Source organism: Pneumocystis murina (genome assembly GCF_000349005.2).
Source record: "Pneumocystis murina B123 chromosome Unknown supercont1.8, whole genome shotgun sequence".
NCBI lineage: Eukaryota > Fungi > Ascomycota > Pneumocystomycetes > Pneumocystales > Pneumocystaceae > Pneumocystis > Pneumocystis murina.
This window is the reverse complement of record NW_017802366.1, coordinates 125,141-140,467: the sequence shown is the minus strand read 5'-3', so window position 1 is coordinate 140,467 and position 15,327 is coordinate 125,141. Positions and strand designations below refer to the sequence as shown.

Sequence of the window (15,327 nt, the reverse complement as noted above, 5' to 3'; positions counted from 1 at the left end):
TTATTCAAAAACAATATGGCTAAAAAAAAAGGTTCATTAGGTGAACAATTAACTGAAAAATTTAGTGAAATTGATCTATACTCTATTTTAAAAATAAACAAAAATGCAACTGAAGCAGAAATTCGGTCAGCATATCGTAAACAAGCTTTATTGAATCATCCAGATAAAAAACCAGAATCGGAACGAGAAAAGGCACATACTGAGTTTGAAAGAATTGCATTTGCATATGGGATTTTAAGTGACGAAAAAAGACGTAAAATATATGATACAACTGGAAGAACGGATGAAATTATAAGCGATATAGATTGGTCTGAATGGATAAAAGATCTTTACAATAGTTCTATAAATGGGGAAATATTAGAAGAATTTAAAAAATCATATCAGGGAATGTTTTTCTATATTTTTTTAGAAATTAAATATTGATCAATATTTTAGGCTCAGAAGAAGAACGACAAGATTTGTATCAAGCTTACGAACAATTTAAGGGATCCATGACGGACATATTTTCATATGTTTTATGCAGTAATGTGCTTTCCGATGAAGAGAGATTTCGTGCAATGATTGATGAAGGTATTAAACGCAAAGAACTTAAAAAATATAAAAATTATACACAAGAAACATTTTCTCAAAGGCTTAAAAGACGAAAGAAAGCAGAAAAAGAGGCAGAAGAAGCAGAGCAGCTTACTAAAGAGCTTGGTTTAGACAAAACCTTAAAAAAAATAAAAACAGAAGATGATCTTCAAGCATTGATAAAACAAAGACAATCAACACGTATGGAAACTTTGATAAATAGTTTAGAAACAAAATATGGGAGTTCTAAAAAAAAGACTTCAAAAAAAAATTAAGTATTTTATAGATAAAAAATAAGAAGTTTAGTTATGTACATTTGAATAAATGATGAGTCTTCTTTTTAAATATGATTCAACAGAACCTAATATTAAACGTTAAATTCCTTTTCAAAAATATAAAATCATAAACACAAATTAATCAGTACTCAATATCGTGCGTAAAGCAGATTAATCAGCGCCACTAGGCTAATAAGACCGTCGTGAACTTGAGAGGTTTATATCATCATAATATATATGTTCATAAAATATTCTTACCTTTTGTTTTTCTATCAAGCCTCTAATAACATTTATTAGTAAAAATAAAAATTTTACTAGAAAAAGTGTAAATACTTGCATCAGAATAAATTTGTTCATCAATGTTTTAACTATGACATATGCTTGTCATTAATAATTTAGGATCATCCAATGCAATTAATATTTTGCATAAAAACATACCTTCATAAAAAATAATTTTAATAGATCAAACAGTTAATTGTCAAGCAAGTTTATTTACATTAAGAAATCCTAAATAATATAAATTAGTATTTATATCCAAAATATTACAGTCAATAATGCATCTAGTCATTCAGTTAAGCATGAATGGTAAAAAAAGTTATCAACATCAAATATGATGTCTGACTCGTCATCAACATTCATCATTAACAAAAAACTTTTTGAAACAATCGTTCTAAAGCTAACCTTAATATTTTTAATAAATCATAAAAATATATTTTTGCTTATAATAAATATATATACTCAAATATAAAAACCCCAAATTTTTGAAACAAAAGCAAAATAACATCAATTCTTATAGTATTAAATATAAGCAACTCATATATTAATGTTTAACAAAATTTCTATCCTTTATATTAAAAAAAGAAATAAGTTGTGTAAACCTACAAACAGTTAAAACTCTTATATATAACAATAATTATAAAAGCTCAGGTTTAAAGCAGCAATTTTTCTACATAAGATTCAATATTTGAATATCAGACGGTAATTCCAATTTATAAATTTTCATCTTTGCTTAAAAAAATCAAAAAAATACCTTAAAAAATTTCGTATAAAATAAATCCTATAAATTATAAAGTTAGCATTTATTTTTAATCAAGAAATGTATAGAGAAATGAAAATTTATATATCAGAAAATATGTAAGAATATAGAATCATATCAATATCAGAAACTCTAGTTTGAAAATAATCATTCATCAATTACAAAAAAAACTATATATTAATAACATTTGTAGATATTACCTTCAAATATTATACTATGTTGCTTTTTTTTCCAAAATTATATTTTATATAAAACTATTAAAAAACTTAATTTTTGAAAATGCTTTAAACTTACATACCATTATATAAATTGTATTAAAAATAATGATAGAGTAGTTTGCAGCCAAAAAAAATTAAAACGTAATTTACTGGGATACCGTATAATATTATGTAAAGACTAATGTTGACAGAAAATCCATATTTATATAAAATTTTGTTTTTATAAAACCAAATCTTTAAAATATTAGAAAAAATAATTTATGAATTAATTTAACAAAAAATTGTTTCGGCTCATTTTATAATAGAAATTTCTAAAAACTTTACAAATTGTTTTTTTCTACTAACTGCCACACTATAAGTTCAAAATAGAGTTTATTGCATTTCGAGATATTCTATGAGAAAATATTTCTATTCATTAGTTAGTATACAATAAAAAAATCTCTACAGATGAATATTATAGAAATTAAAACAAATACCTTATTTATAACAAATATGTTATCCCTCAAAAGTATACAAACAATATAAACTAATAAAAACTTCATTCATAAAAATCCTTTCCTAAAAAAATACAAAATAATTGATTAATATAAAAAATAACTATCTTGCAAAAAAAAGGAATAAATATCAATATTTCGGCTGAAAAATTATCTTCCTACGAGTCTTCCGAATGTAGTTTCAACCCAGTCTGTAAACATGTCTTTTTTTGCATAATCTTTTAACCATCTTTGATAATCATTATCTCCTCTAAAAAAATAAGAAAAAAAAGATTATAATATTTCTAATACTTTATAATAACTCTTTCATATCCAAAATCTAAACTATAGCCTATGTTATGATCTTTAATTCTTGTGTTTACTTCTAAAAAATATTAAAAAAAAAATATAAAAATAAGAAATATACCAGCTCCAGGATGAAATAAAAGACGGATAGGAGGCTCAGGTTTAGAAATACATCCTGTATTTTCATCCTGTCCCTGAGATGCAATTCTTGATTGTCTTTCTATATTTTCAATAACGGATGATTCTTTTGATGACATAGAAATTAATACTGAAGAAGGTTCCGGATATGTATATGAGGATTTAGATGTTAAATGACCATAAATATCTTTAATAGAACGCATGTTAAAAATTTTAAGTAATTGAAATAATTTTCAAAAAATTGTTTGTCTTGCGATCAGAATAAATATTTTTTTTTCAATTTAGTACTTACCTTTTTTAAAATAAATATTTAAATCTTTTATTGTATTTCATAAAATGAAATGTATGTATATGCTAATTATATCCGACAACTTGATTTTTGTGCCAATGTTAAAATATAATTTAAAGATTCTGGACTAAATTCATTTTTATTTTTAACATTTTGTACCCAAACAACATCTCCTTTAATATATACAATAATTCCACCTGTTCCGCTTGCACTTGCAGTGATTCTGAAAAGAGGATTTCCTGTATCTTCATGTGCTTTTCGTAAAGGTATTAAAACAAGATCATGTTCTAGACAAAAATCTTCAACAACATCTTTAAATACAACATCTTCATCCTGCAATTTCTTTGAATATGTTTTAGGTAATGGAGTTTCTTTAGTTTCTATTTCTATAGGTTGTGTAAGATTTGTCACAGGAGGAAGTAATCTAATAGTTATTAATAATTAAAGATAAAATATAAAATATTAATACTTTTCAGAAACATCATTTCCAAGATTAAGTGCTTGATGCATCATATCTAAACCGTTTATAAATGATTCACGAATCATTGGCATTTCAAGCATTTCTGGAGGAAATACCTGTTGCCACCATTGATACCTATAATATAGTTAAATAAATCGAAAAAATATAGAAAACTAACCATTCGCTAACTTGTGTATAATTACATTCTGGATCGGTAAGCCATAAATAAAGTATATCCATCCATTTTGGAAAGAATTCAGTTGCAAACAATTGATCAAATACTGAAGGTTTAAAAAAACTACGCCATGGAAGTATCCATTCTAAAGGTTCTAATTTCTGATCACTTGGATCAATAAAGAAATCTAATCGAAGACATGCTGATAACTTCGGTAATATATAATTTAACATTAATTTTTCAAATTGAGCATCTCCAAAAATCTCTTTCCATAGATTCAATTCCTCTATAGGACCATCTTTTATATCCCATGAGCTTAATATCATTCTAAATTTCCTTTTAACAACGTCAATCAGTGTTTCGGTATTTTCTTTCAACAAAGGTAACCAAGGAAAAAGCCATACATGTGGAAGTCGTGAACTCTTTTTTTTAATAAAATTTCGTGGATTCCAATTAAAAATAGACTTTTGAAGTTTTGGAAGTATAAGCTGATTTAATACAAAATCCTGAATAAATGGTGATAATAAATTCTTCCATGATTCAAAAAGAAGAAGAGCAGAAGAATAATTATAAGGATTCCATGTGTTATTAATTGCCGAACGGACTTTGGGGACCCATAAATATTGCAACATACTTTCAAAAGGTGTCATTATTCTTTATTATATTAATATTAGTATAATATATAAGTAATAATTACGTTTGCTTTAATGAAAAAGAATCATCTTCTTGATCAATCTCGGATATATTTTTTACTCCTATGATTTGTTTCCATTTATGAAAAAAGTTTAAAACAGGACTAGGTTTTTCTAAAGGATCCCATGATAAAAATAGCGATTTTACCTAAGTTTAAAGTCAAAAAATTAACAAAAAAGTTATAAATATACTATAGGAAAAAGAATAGAAATTATAACTTCATCAAGATTATATATTTTGATTTCTTCGAAAAATTTATGCTGAATCTCTTCTAACATTCCAGAGATATTGTTTAATAATTCAAGACTGTCTTCTGAATTATTCTTACAAAATAAATAAATATCTTCAATTTCCTTTATAATCTTTTCAAGTTTTTCAATTTTCACTGACTCTTTTTTTGCATCCTCATTGATTCTTAACTCTTCCATTTCAATATATACTTTACGATCTTGCAATTGCTTCCATTCTGTTGCGTACATTTCCAAATCACGTCTAGCCATTAATGATATTTGATACATTTCATCATTACGACTTAAAGTCATAGGAATAGACATTGTTCCAGAAACATTTTCTATCAACTTTACCTCTTTTTCAGTCATATCAATAATCTGTTGAAGTACTGGAGGAACTTCCATGCCACCTGCGATCTCACTTGCAGTTTTATATTTTATTTTTTCTTTATGAACTTTTTCTGATTTTCGTTCATGCACAGGCTTTTTTATAGGCAGATCCTCTTCATCTTCACTTATTTCACCTCGTCGTCTTGATTCCTCAATTGCTTGTTGCGTTTTTTCCTTTATTAGTCCAAGACCCGCGCGTGTTGGTCTCACTTTTGTTTCTACAGGATTTAAAATACCCTGACCTTGAGATCCTAAACCTTGGCCTGCAACATATCCCATTTTTTCTAACATTTTTGCTCCAAATCCTGAATTTTTAAAATATTTAGATGTTTCTGAATTAACTAATTTCGGCTTATTCTTTGATGCTGAACTACTTGATGACAAGTCTATTGTGGACTTAAATGGTCTTTGTGGATTTGATTCTTCTTCAACTTTTACTGTCTTGTATTGTTTAGAACTATAAAATGCTTGTTGATCATTTAAAGCTTCCGTACGTGGCTTATATACATAAGAAAAATGCCCATATTTACTAGAACTATCTTTTTCTGATTCTTCTGTACTTTTTTTATCTGAATATCCTTTGTTTTCTTGATATATATTATCAATATGTTTTGGAGTTGTAAAACGAACATGTCTAATTAAAGTTAGTTTTTTTTTTCATTAAAAAAAAACACATACTTATATCTTAACTGTTTTTCACCAATTCCATTATAATCTTCATCACTATCATCCATAAAAACCCCTAACATTCTATCTTCTTTTGTATTTCCCTTATAATTCCTTTTTCGATGCTTCAAAAAAAGACCAAATTCCTCCTGATCCTCCAAATCTAAATCTTCAATATTTTCCTCACTGTTCTCATCAGATGAACTACTATATGATGCCATTATCTACTATTTTTATACGTTTGACACCCTATTAATAAAGCTAACGTTGATCTCGAGATCTCGAAATCTAACCATATAAAAAATTAATATATAGAAATTAATGTTCAATTATTATGATCTTGATGATATCCTCTGTGAAAACACAGTAAATAATATTCTCCATATTAGTTTTAATATGATAGAGTTTTTTTTAGAAAATATCGTCTATTTTTCAACATATAGTTCCAGGATTAGGTTATCTAGATGGAAATAATGAGCCAGATGTAAAGGAAGCTGAATTAATAAATAATATCTATTTATTAATGTCTATTTACTTAGATAAAAGAGGGTGCTAATGTGGATCTCCCTTTTTGGCTTGCCGAAATGCTAGTTATTAAGTAATAATAAGTGTTGAATGATTAATAAAAATTTATATTTTATAATAGTAATTTTATTGATATTGAATTTCCAAGTGCATTTTCAGCCAAGGTTAGAAACGCGCTTAAGGCATGTCCTCAAAATGTTGATTTGAGAATGTTTTCTACACATTATTATTTGTTTGGAGAAAAAATACTAAATTTGTATATTATATGAGTATTTAAAGAGATCGGACTAACTAAATAATATAGACTTTCTGATAACGAACTTGTAAATATTTTAATTGAAGTAAGTCATTTATTTTATATACTTTATTTATTTTAAGACTTTTAAATCACGTATATGTTTTATCGCTGATCATGCTCATAATCCTCATGGTGCGCTTGAAGAAGGGGTGGAATTTCTCCGTAATCTTGAAGATAGTGAAAAAATGTGTATGTTTGTATTATGATCTTTTAATTATCTAAAATAAAAAGTTTTTCGTATTGGTCATGATAGTACTAAAGATATGAGAAACTGGTTAGAAAAGTCAAAAATTCATTAATAAAATACGAAAAAACACATATTTTCTATTAAAAATTATTTTAAATTATTTTAAATTATATTTTTATCTTTCTCCATGCCCTAATGTATATTATTCCATCAAAAAAACAAATATATTTATAGACAATAATAATAAATATTATAGTCTTCGGTCACTATAGTCCTTTAAGCTATTCAAATGCGTATTTGTAATTCTTCCTCTGTTGCTACGTCTTTTTTTTTGTTTTTGTAAACTTGTTGCTACAGAAATTCTTTTGATTGTAGCAGGATCTATAGAAGTAGGTTTTAATCCAACTTTCCTTATTCAGAGAAAAAATAATATAGACCATATTTTCTTACCATTTTCAAGCTCGTGAGGGAGATCTGAGGGAGCAGGTATTATCAATGAATGCCATATTTCTTTAAATTCTATCAAATATTAAGTAAAACCTTATATTTTTCCCTTTTAAGAACCTTCATCAACAGACTCTTGATCATTACAATGATTCGGCCATACTGATTTTAAAAGCCCGTCTTTTTTTGTTCTTAATACAAGAATCTCTCCATCTTTTTCCAGCCTTTCGATTTCATCTATTGCTCCTGACCATCCTTCTTTAAGATCTTTTACTAAAATTCCTGTTGCTGTTACGCTTGAATTTAAAAATGCTACAAGGGATGCTGCTGATCTAATATTATGGATCGGTTTAAAATGATAAGTATCTTTATAAGAATCATATTCAATTCTTTCATTTGTTCGCAATATATTAATAAAAGTTGTTGTTAATGGAATAGAAAGATATGACGATATTTCCTCTGATGTTTTCGGCGCTTCATTTTTCTGTTTTATCTATAAATACGATTTTTTATTCATTTTTATTACCCACTTTAAGATATTCTAATACATAATAAAGTTGAGACTGTAAATGGTTTCCAACACCCGAGTCATCCGGCTGAGAATAAACTATTCATTTATCTTAACATTAATAGGTCCTATTCATATTTTCTAACCTATATTATTTCTTGGTTTCTTAACATTTAATTCATTTCCTCCATTTTTTATATTTGCCATTATTATGTTCTATATATAAAAATATTTCAAATCATTCAATAAACCAAATTTATACATTAATATTAAGTAATTTCTTATAAAAATATAGTGTTTATTTAAACTCAAATATATAAATTATGTAATCCTATTTTTTCAATATTAAAGATTACGAGTGTAGATAATATATAGAATGCTTAAATTTTATAAAAGTATGAAAAAAATAAAATATATAAAATTAAAGGAATTATAAATCAATTAAGCTTCCAGATGGTGGATTATTTTGATAATGAGATGAATGATTTGAAGATGATAAATAAGGATTATTTTCTTGGATAGTTGATTGAGAAAAAGTAGATGAAAGGTCTATACAATTTTCTTGTGTTGAAATATTTTTAAAACCGACGCCAGTTGGTGCAGATAAAATCGGTCGTCGATTAAATAAAGTTTGATTAGATTTTTGATTATTAAGAGTACCAGATATGGTTGGTTCTGTTTTTGTTCGCATGCCATAAGAATTAACAAATTCGCAAGCTATATGTTGACTAGGAATACGGAGATCGCCAGTATTACCAAAAGTATCAATCTCCGGATTTTTTGCTTGTAATATAGAAGATAATTTAGCCTGATAGCTAGCATCGTATTTATGTTGAGGAAAAAAAATACTTTGTGCAGTTGGGATAGTATTATTTGATTCACTTTTTTGATCTGAATAAATTTCTAAAGGAGAACTGATAGTATTATAATTAGGTTTATAATCGCTAAGGTTTGCCATTTGAATAAAAGGATTATTTGATCCTACTCTAAGGGATTTAAATTGATCCTGAGGGCGATTAAGATAAGAATGATCGAATGGAGAATCCCCTTGAAATGTTTGGGCATCAATATATGAAGAATATGGATTATTTGCATGTTCATTCTGTTGAAACAATGGATAATTTATTTGAGAATGATTTAATTGATAATTTTCTTGAGGTTGATAATATCCAATATTTTGTGTATTAAGATTTTGTTGGTTTTCAAAAGCATTCGTTGACTGTAAATGCATATTTTGAATATAATCAATGTTTTGTGGCTGTTGAATAGAAGTATCTTTTATGAAAAAATCCATTAATTTCGATGGTTGCTGTGGCTGCTGAAAAGATTGTTCAAGTAAAAGTGCACCTCTTTCCTTTTGAAGTAATGCCATATTTCGCAGTTCTTCTTCTTCTTTACTAAGTTGAAGAGCAAGAGCTAATTCCTCTTCTTCCTGTTTAGTTTTTAAAAGGGACCTGAGTTTATCATCTTCCGATTGAAGTTTGCTTTCTTCTATAGCACGTTGAAGTTCTTTATCGTCATCAGACGCGTCAAACGTTTGTGAATGCTTTTTATATGACGATTTTTTATATGAAGAGCTACCCGACATATTATCATTGTGTTGAAGACCCAAGCGATTATGCATATGCGTTCTATTTTTTCGTTCAGAACGAAGACGATCATCGTCCTGTAATAGTTCCGTAATATCTCTTGCCTTTATTCTTACTAAAAAAATTAACTTCTTATTTTTAATTGTCAAAATACCATTTGATCCCTGATCTTTACCGTCTTCACTAACATAATTAAATTCGCGTAGAGTTTTTATAATATATATATTATCTTTAGCCCATTTTACTGTATTTTCTGATCCACTATGCAAACAATAATCAAGAACTGTCAATGCCTTTATAAAATTTATTAAACAAAAAAATATAAATATCCTATAATATACTTTAAATACGTGTCTCCAATTCTTTCCCTTATCATTCATTCGACGATCCAACATATCCATTACTTCTATAAAATTATGCCTGATATTTTTTAAAAAAAGAAACTTTAACCCTTTGAAAAACATACGGATCAAATGTCATACGCGCAATTTCATTCATCTCTACTCCACTAGGACCCCATGGATCATTTGATGTCGCTGACCTTACTTTATTTTGTACATCTGAATATTTTAAGTTCTTTCTACATTTCTTCAGCTTATTTTTTTAACATTAGTAGATGATATCTACACCGTTCGAATCGCTGCTTTTCCTGTATACATATTTCCTTCTTGTAATTAAGAAATAAGCCACTTCTTCCTCTAAAATATTTCTTAAACTTTTATTTTTTTTATGACGTTTCGTTGCGCGAGAGCCAAAATGCCATTTTTCTATTAATAAATATACGAGGAATTCGTTTATTAAGAATTAAAATTTCAATAATATCTAATTTATAGGAAAATAACACTGAATATTCTTATTTAATATATAATAAAAGAAGATTTTAAATAGAATAAAAGTTATATTATTTTTTATTTTAATTTTTCTTAGTTTTATAAACTTAATTTATAAAAATATTTAAACATGTCCAATTCTTTTATATTTAAATAAAAAGTTAATATTTTTATGAAGTTTATCTTTATCTTTAAAATATGATATTGAGAAAAAAAGCTAAATATATATAAAATAAAATAAATATATATAGAACAAAATGAAATAATTGTAAAAAAATTAATAATTTTTGTGAAAATAGTTTATTTTGTTACTCAAAAGAATGGATTGAAATATAAACTAATTTTTTTGGTAAAGCTTATCAAACTTCAATTTTTATATTAAAAATAAAAATGAATGAAGTACTTTCATTTAAACCGTTTTATGTTTATAAAATACCAGAAACACTTCTATCAACATTAACAGTAGAGGAAGATAAAAAGGTTTTTTTGCCAAAAAATGAAGATAAAAGTTCAATTTATAATGTTAATAAAGAAATGCTCTTTACATGTTCTACATGTAAAGAAATACAATTTAATTCTACAGAAGAACATAGAATTCATGTAAAAACAGACTGGCATAAGTTTAATCTTAAGAGAAAAGCAAGACAAATGCCATCATTAGATTATAAGGAATTCGAAGCAGCATTAGAGGGTATATATTTGGTAATTAATCATCTAAAAAAAACATGCTTATATATACAGAAATAGAAGAATCTATTTCAGGGTCAGATTCTGAGAGTGAAGATTCTGTTTTTGATGATATGGAACAGTTATTTGTATCAAAAGCGGAAAAGTTTATTGAAGAAAAAAGTGTAGAATCGCAAAAAACAAAGGATCCTATTATATGGACAACATCTACTAAGCTAAAAAAATCTTTGCATATCGGGTTTTATCGAAGTCTTTTTGATTATGATAGTTCTCAAACATTTATTTCTGTTCTTCGTGAAAACCAGTTAAATATAAAGAATAAAAATAGAACTATTGCCTTGATAATGGTAGGAGGAGGAAATTTTGCAGGAATGATTGTCTCTTTATATCCAAAAACTGAAAATTATAAAAATTATTTCAAAATGGATGAGCTTAATGTATTACATCATAAAACATTTCATCGATATACAACACGTAGAAAACAAGGTGGATCTCAAAGTACTTGTGATTCAGGAAAAGGTGCAGTTATTTCTGCTGGAAGTAATTTAAGAAGATATAATGAAGCTGCTTTGCAAACAGTTAGTGAATTTAATTAATATTTATTTACATATAATAGTTTACTAGGAAATTCGACAACTTTTGACATCATGGAAACACGCATTGGATAAATCAGAGTTGATTTTTGTAAGAGCATCTGGAAAACTTAGTCATAAAATTCTTTTTGGATATGAAAATTCAGTTTTATCAATAACTGATAAACGTTTAAAGAAAATCCCATTTACTACTCGCAGAGCTACAAAGAATGAGTTAATTAGATGCTTTAATGAACTTACAATGGCAAAAATTGCCGATATTGATATGGAAGAAATCGAAGTTATCCCGGAAACTCAAATAACAAATCTAACAAATATTTCTAAAACAATTGTGGCTGACAAAGAATTTGAAATACAAAAAAAAAATACATCGCAGATCATATTTCTTATAAAAAAAGGCAATCCTCAAAAACTAATTGATTATATAGAAAAAAATGCATTATCATACGATTTTCAATTTCAACCTATTTCATTTTATCAACATATTTCTACACCTCTTCACCTTTCATCTTCATTGTCTTTGTCATTCATTGTAATAACACTACTGGAAAAAGGTGCCAATCCAACTATAAGGAATGGAAATGGAAAAACAGCATATGATATAGCAGGAAATAAAACAACACAATATGCTTTTAGATTATGTAGAGCCAGTTTAGGGGAAGAAAGATGGGATTGGGGATTAGCACATGTTGCATCACCATTAACAGAAAATGAAATTAAAAAACGAGAAGCGCAATCAAAAGAACTTAAAATTAAAACATTACAAGAAAAACAACGTCAAAAAGAAGAATTGAAAAAACTTATAGAAACTAGTCCTCCTAAAAATTTGGATACTGAAATAATTAAAAAAAAGTCTATCATATCATTATCATTAGAAAAAACATTACAAGATCAACGTAATTTATCTCCTGATATTCAAAAACGTATCGAACGAGAAAAGCGTGCAAGAGCTGCTGAAGAAAGGATAAAAAAATCAAAGCTCTTAGGATAGCATTTTTTTGTTTAAAACGACTCTTACATATTTCTACATTTCTTATACATCTATCTGCTATCACTTGCTGGATAACAGCCCTAACCCTATCACTACCGATATTGTTTTGAGAAATCTATAATTTTAAAAAATAAATATATTTTTACCTGATAGAAGATAATTATCAGTTAATCATAGATATTGTAACATGGATGTTCAAAAGGAAAGAATTGATGAAGAAAAATCAAAAAAAAGAGATGAAAATGAGACTATTTTAGATTTAAGTGATGGAGTGGTATATTTTGGGACACCTACATCAGCAGAAAAACGGTTACATGCAATGGAGACACCTCCGAAACACGTTTCATCAAGGAGGAAAACAGTTCTTCTTCCATCTAAAGCAATTCTTTATTCTACAGGAAATTTAAATCAACAAGAAAATTATAAGGAAAGAAAAAGTAGGCGACAAAGTTATTTATATGCAACAAAAAATTCTGTTATGTTAGAGCAACAAAGACTTCAAGAAATTATGGATGATAAGGATTTTGCATTATATTCTAATAATTCTATGGATGAAAATTTATTATTTACAGAAGCACCTGGAAGTGTTGAACGGAAAATTAGAAAGAAAAGTGATACAGGAAAGTTGTCTCTTACACCATCTACATGTCAAAAGCGTGTAAAAACATCGAGACAATTTTCTGTTTTTAACACTATGATACCACGTTCAATATCGACTATTTCTAGAAGAAAATCTACATCATTATTATCGCAGAAACAGAATAAGACATTGCATCATGCATTTGAAAAAGATATTTGGATGTCCGAAATGCCGTTATTATGTTGTATTAGAATTCAGGCAACTATACGAGGTTATTTAATACGAAAATCAATTTTTCTTCAGAATCAAGCTGCAAAAATCATTCAGCATAAATATATTACTATACTTGCAAAGAGGAAGTTTTTTCATCAAAAAAGATCGGCTATAATTATTCAATCTGCATGGCGTGGTTGGCTTGGAAGAATGCGTTATCTAGAAATGATAGACGCATGTATTTGTATTCAAAAATGGTGGAGACAATTATTTAAAGAAAAAAAGGCAAAACAGACAAAAGCAGTTGTAAGAGTAGAGGAAAAGGAAGTCATGAAAAATATATCGAATAATTCTAGTCTTCAAGGATTTTTGAGAAAATGGGAATCTAAAAAAGCATTAGTAACTGCTGCAAAAGATAAAAATTTAAAAAGAAATTCTTTGCTAGAAAACAATACAAGTATGGTAGATAACATAAAGGAAAATATTCCATTTCGTTTAGTTGAAGAATTATCACCACAAAAACCAAATCCTCCTATATCTAACGAATCACCAAAATCATTTAAAAAGACGGAAAAACAAAGAATTTTGTCGTCTTATTCTAGGTCTGTATCATCTATGACATTAATGCTGAAACAATCTATATCAACTACTAGGATATTATCCGATCCTACAAATTCTATTTTATCCACTACTGCACATAATTATCCTGTATCATTTCAAAATCGCCCAAAGTTACCAAGATCGCAACTTGCTGCGCCAGGATTCACTTCAAGAACTTCCGTATTAACTGACATTTCACCGAATTTATTAAAGCAAGATACAATAAATGTATTAAATACACCTGCGAAAAAAAATAAAGTAGATGGCACATCTATGGTTACATTGAAAGTTTCTACTCCAAGCCCCAAAAAGAATCCTTGTCTTGTATCTCCACTTAGAAAGACAATAAAAAAAGTAAGTAATTTAATATTGTCTCATTATTATTTACATGTTCTAGAACCAACCACTTGGTTATCGAAGAACAGCATTATTGGCTCCTCAAAACATAAATTCAATGCATTTTTCATATATCATACCCGAAAGTACTTCACCTCAAAAAAACGTTAGCCATTTTGTAAATAATGGTCTTGGTTCTCCTTCAAGACATAAAATTATTAATCAATCAGACCTTGCTTCTAAGAATTTAGAAGTAAGTAATGAAGAACGGAATCTTCTTACTCGATCTAGAACAATAGAATTAAAAACATTATCTACATCTACTTTACAAACTTATACATCTGCGATAAAAAATACCATTTCTCAGAATTTATCTAATTCATATCGGCCTTTAAATTATTTAACTCTTGGAGAAATAACCAAAATGACCCGGCAAAATACATATCAAAACAGAATATATCGATGTGACTTTAATAGAGTTATTGTACGAAAAAATTATTTACGTCCTCCATCTCCTACTGCAAAGTCGCAATCCAAACTTGCAGCTGAAGCACGTATTAGAAGAAAGAAATTTCAAAAAGAAAAAATGCATGATTATGCACTTGGTCCAGGTGATGACGATAATTGGATTCCAAGAGAACTCACTCCTTTGAAAAAAGGTGTAAAATGGAATAAACTTTTAGAATCCGAAATTGGAGAACCTAATCATACCTTAGAGAAACTTAATTCTGGTAAAGTAAAAGTTCAAAAGGGATGCTTATCTAAAAAGACAAATTTAGTAAGAAATCTTATTAAATTAAATTACAAAATTAATTTCTGTAGATTCGATTAGATGATCTTGGGAATGTACTAGATGCACATGAACCATTGACACCTATTATAGGTAAAGCAGAAACCGTTATTATACAAAAGTTTCTTTACAAAGGAGAAGAGGATGAATAACATATTTTAAGAAATATTTATCTTCTTATAATATTAACTACAAACGAAGTGGTATAATTTTTATGCCATTTAAGAATCTTAAACC

General features: G+C 27.4%; 8 protein-coding genes across 8 annotated transcripts; 4 read left to right on the top strand and 4 right to left on the bottom strand.

The window, feature by feature from the left end:
- Positions 1-15: 15 nt before the first annotated feature.
- On the top strand, positions 16-845 carry PNEG_01715 (hypothetical protein; the record flags this gene model as incomplete). The annotated part of the gene is made up of 2 exons (XM_007875488.1): positions 16-337; positions 436-845. The coding sequence occupies 2 exons, from the start codon at positions 16-18 to the stop codon at positions 843-845; spliced, it is 732 nt and encodes a 243-aa protein (XP_007873679.1).
- A 1,823-nt stretch (positions 846-2,668) lies between these two features.
- PNEG_01714 (hypothetical protein) lies at positions 2,669-3,219 on the bottom strand (the record flags this gene model as incomplete). The annotated part of the gene is made up of 3 exons (XM_007875487.1): positions 2,669-2,843; positions 2,885-2,957; positions 3,000-3,219. 3 exons carry the CDS (start codon positions 3,217-3,219, stop codon positions 2,744-2,746), a joined length of 393 nt encoding a protein of 130 aa, XP_007873678.1. The 3' UTR covers positions 2,669-2,743.
- A 143-nt stretch (positions 3,220-3,362) lies between these two features.
- Positions 3,363-6,143, bottom strand: PNEG_01713 (hypothetical protein). The gene is made up of 6 exons (XM_007875486.1): positions 5,932-6,143; positions 4,825-5,887; positions 4,638-4,780; positions 3,944-4,594; positions 3,775-3,900; positions 3,363-3,729 (listed from the first exon to the last, which is right to left on the bottom strand). The coding sequence occupies exons 1-6, from the start codon at positions 6,138-6,140 to the stop codon at positions 3,375-3,377; spliced, it is 2,547 nt and encodes an 848-aa protein (XP_007873677.1). The 5' UTR covers positions 6,141-6,143; the 3' UTR covers positions 3,363-3,374.
- A 97-nt stretch (positions 6,144-6,240) lies between these two features.
- PNEG_01712 (hypothetical protein) lies at positions 6,241-7,041 on the top strand (the record flags this gene model as incomplete). The annotated part of the gene is made up of 7 exons (XM_007875485.1): positions 6,241-6,285; positions 6,335-6,403; positions 6,459-6,517; positions 6,566-6,700; positions 6,749-6,785; positions 6,823-6,931; positions 6,974-7,041. 7 exons carry the CDS (start codon positions 6,241-6,243, stop codon positions 7,039-7,041), a joined length of 522 nt encoding a protein of 173 aa, XP_007873676.1.
- A 72-nt stretch (positions 7,042-7,113) lies between these two features.
- PNEG_01711 (hypothetical protein) lies at positions 7,114-8,220 on the bottom strand. Its single transcript, XM_007875484.1, has 5 exons — positions 8,028-8,220; positions 7,904-7,980; positions 7,494-7,857; positions 7,380-7,448; positions 7,114-7,334 (listed from the first exon to the last, which is right to left on the bottom strand). The coding sequence occupies exons 1-5, from the start codon at positions 8,086-8,088 to the stop codon at positions 7,180-7,182; spliced, it is 726 nt and encodes a 241-aa protein (XP_007873675.1). The 5' UTR covers positions 8,089-8,220; the 3' UTR covers positions 7,114-7,179.
- A 91-nt stretch (positions 8,221-8,311) lies between these two features.
- On the bottom strand, positions 8,312-10,198 carry PNEG_01710 (hypothetical protein; the record flags this gene model as incomplete). Its single annotated transcript, XM_007875483.1, has 5 exons — positions 10,098-10,198; positions 9,937-10,050; positions 9,812-9,890; positions 9,625-9,763; positions 8,312-9,585 (listed from the first exon to the last, which is right to left on the bottom strand). Exons 1-5 carry the CDS (start codon positions 10,127-10,129, stop codon positions 8,312-8,314), a joined length of 1,638 nt encoding a protein of 545 aa, XP_007873674.1. The 5' UTR covers positions 10,130-10,198.
- A 506-nt stretch (positions 10,199-10,704) lies between these two features.
- On the top strand, positions 10,705-12,597 carry PNEG_01709 (hypothetical protein). Its single transcript, XM_007875482.1, has 3 exons — positions 10,705-11,002; positions 11,042-11,565; positions 11,612-12,597. The coding sequence occupies exons 2-3, from the start codon at positions 11,101-11,103 to the stop codon at positions 12,569-12,571; spliced, it is 1,425 nt and encodes a 474-aa protein (XP_007873673.1). The 5' UTR covers positions 10,705-11,002; positions 11,042-11,100; the 3' UTR covers positions 12,572-12,597.
- Positions 12,598-12,730: 133 nt separating this feature from the next.
- Positions 12,731-15,323, top strand: PNEG_01708 (hypothetical protein). The gene is made up of 3 exons (XM_007875481.1): positions 12,731-14,318; positions 14,362-15,078; positions 15,123-15,323. The coding sequence occupies exons 1-3, from the start codon at positions 12,759-12,761 to the stop codon at positions 15,240-15,242; spliced, it is 2,397 nt and encodes a 798-aa protein (XP_007873672.1). The 5' UTR covers positions 12,731-12,758; the 3' UTR covers positions 15,243-15,323.
- Positions 15,324-15,327: the final 4 nt, after the last annotated feature.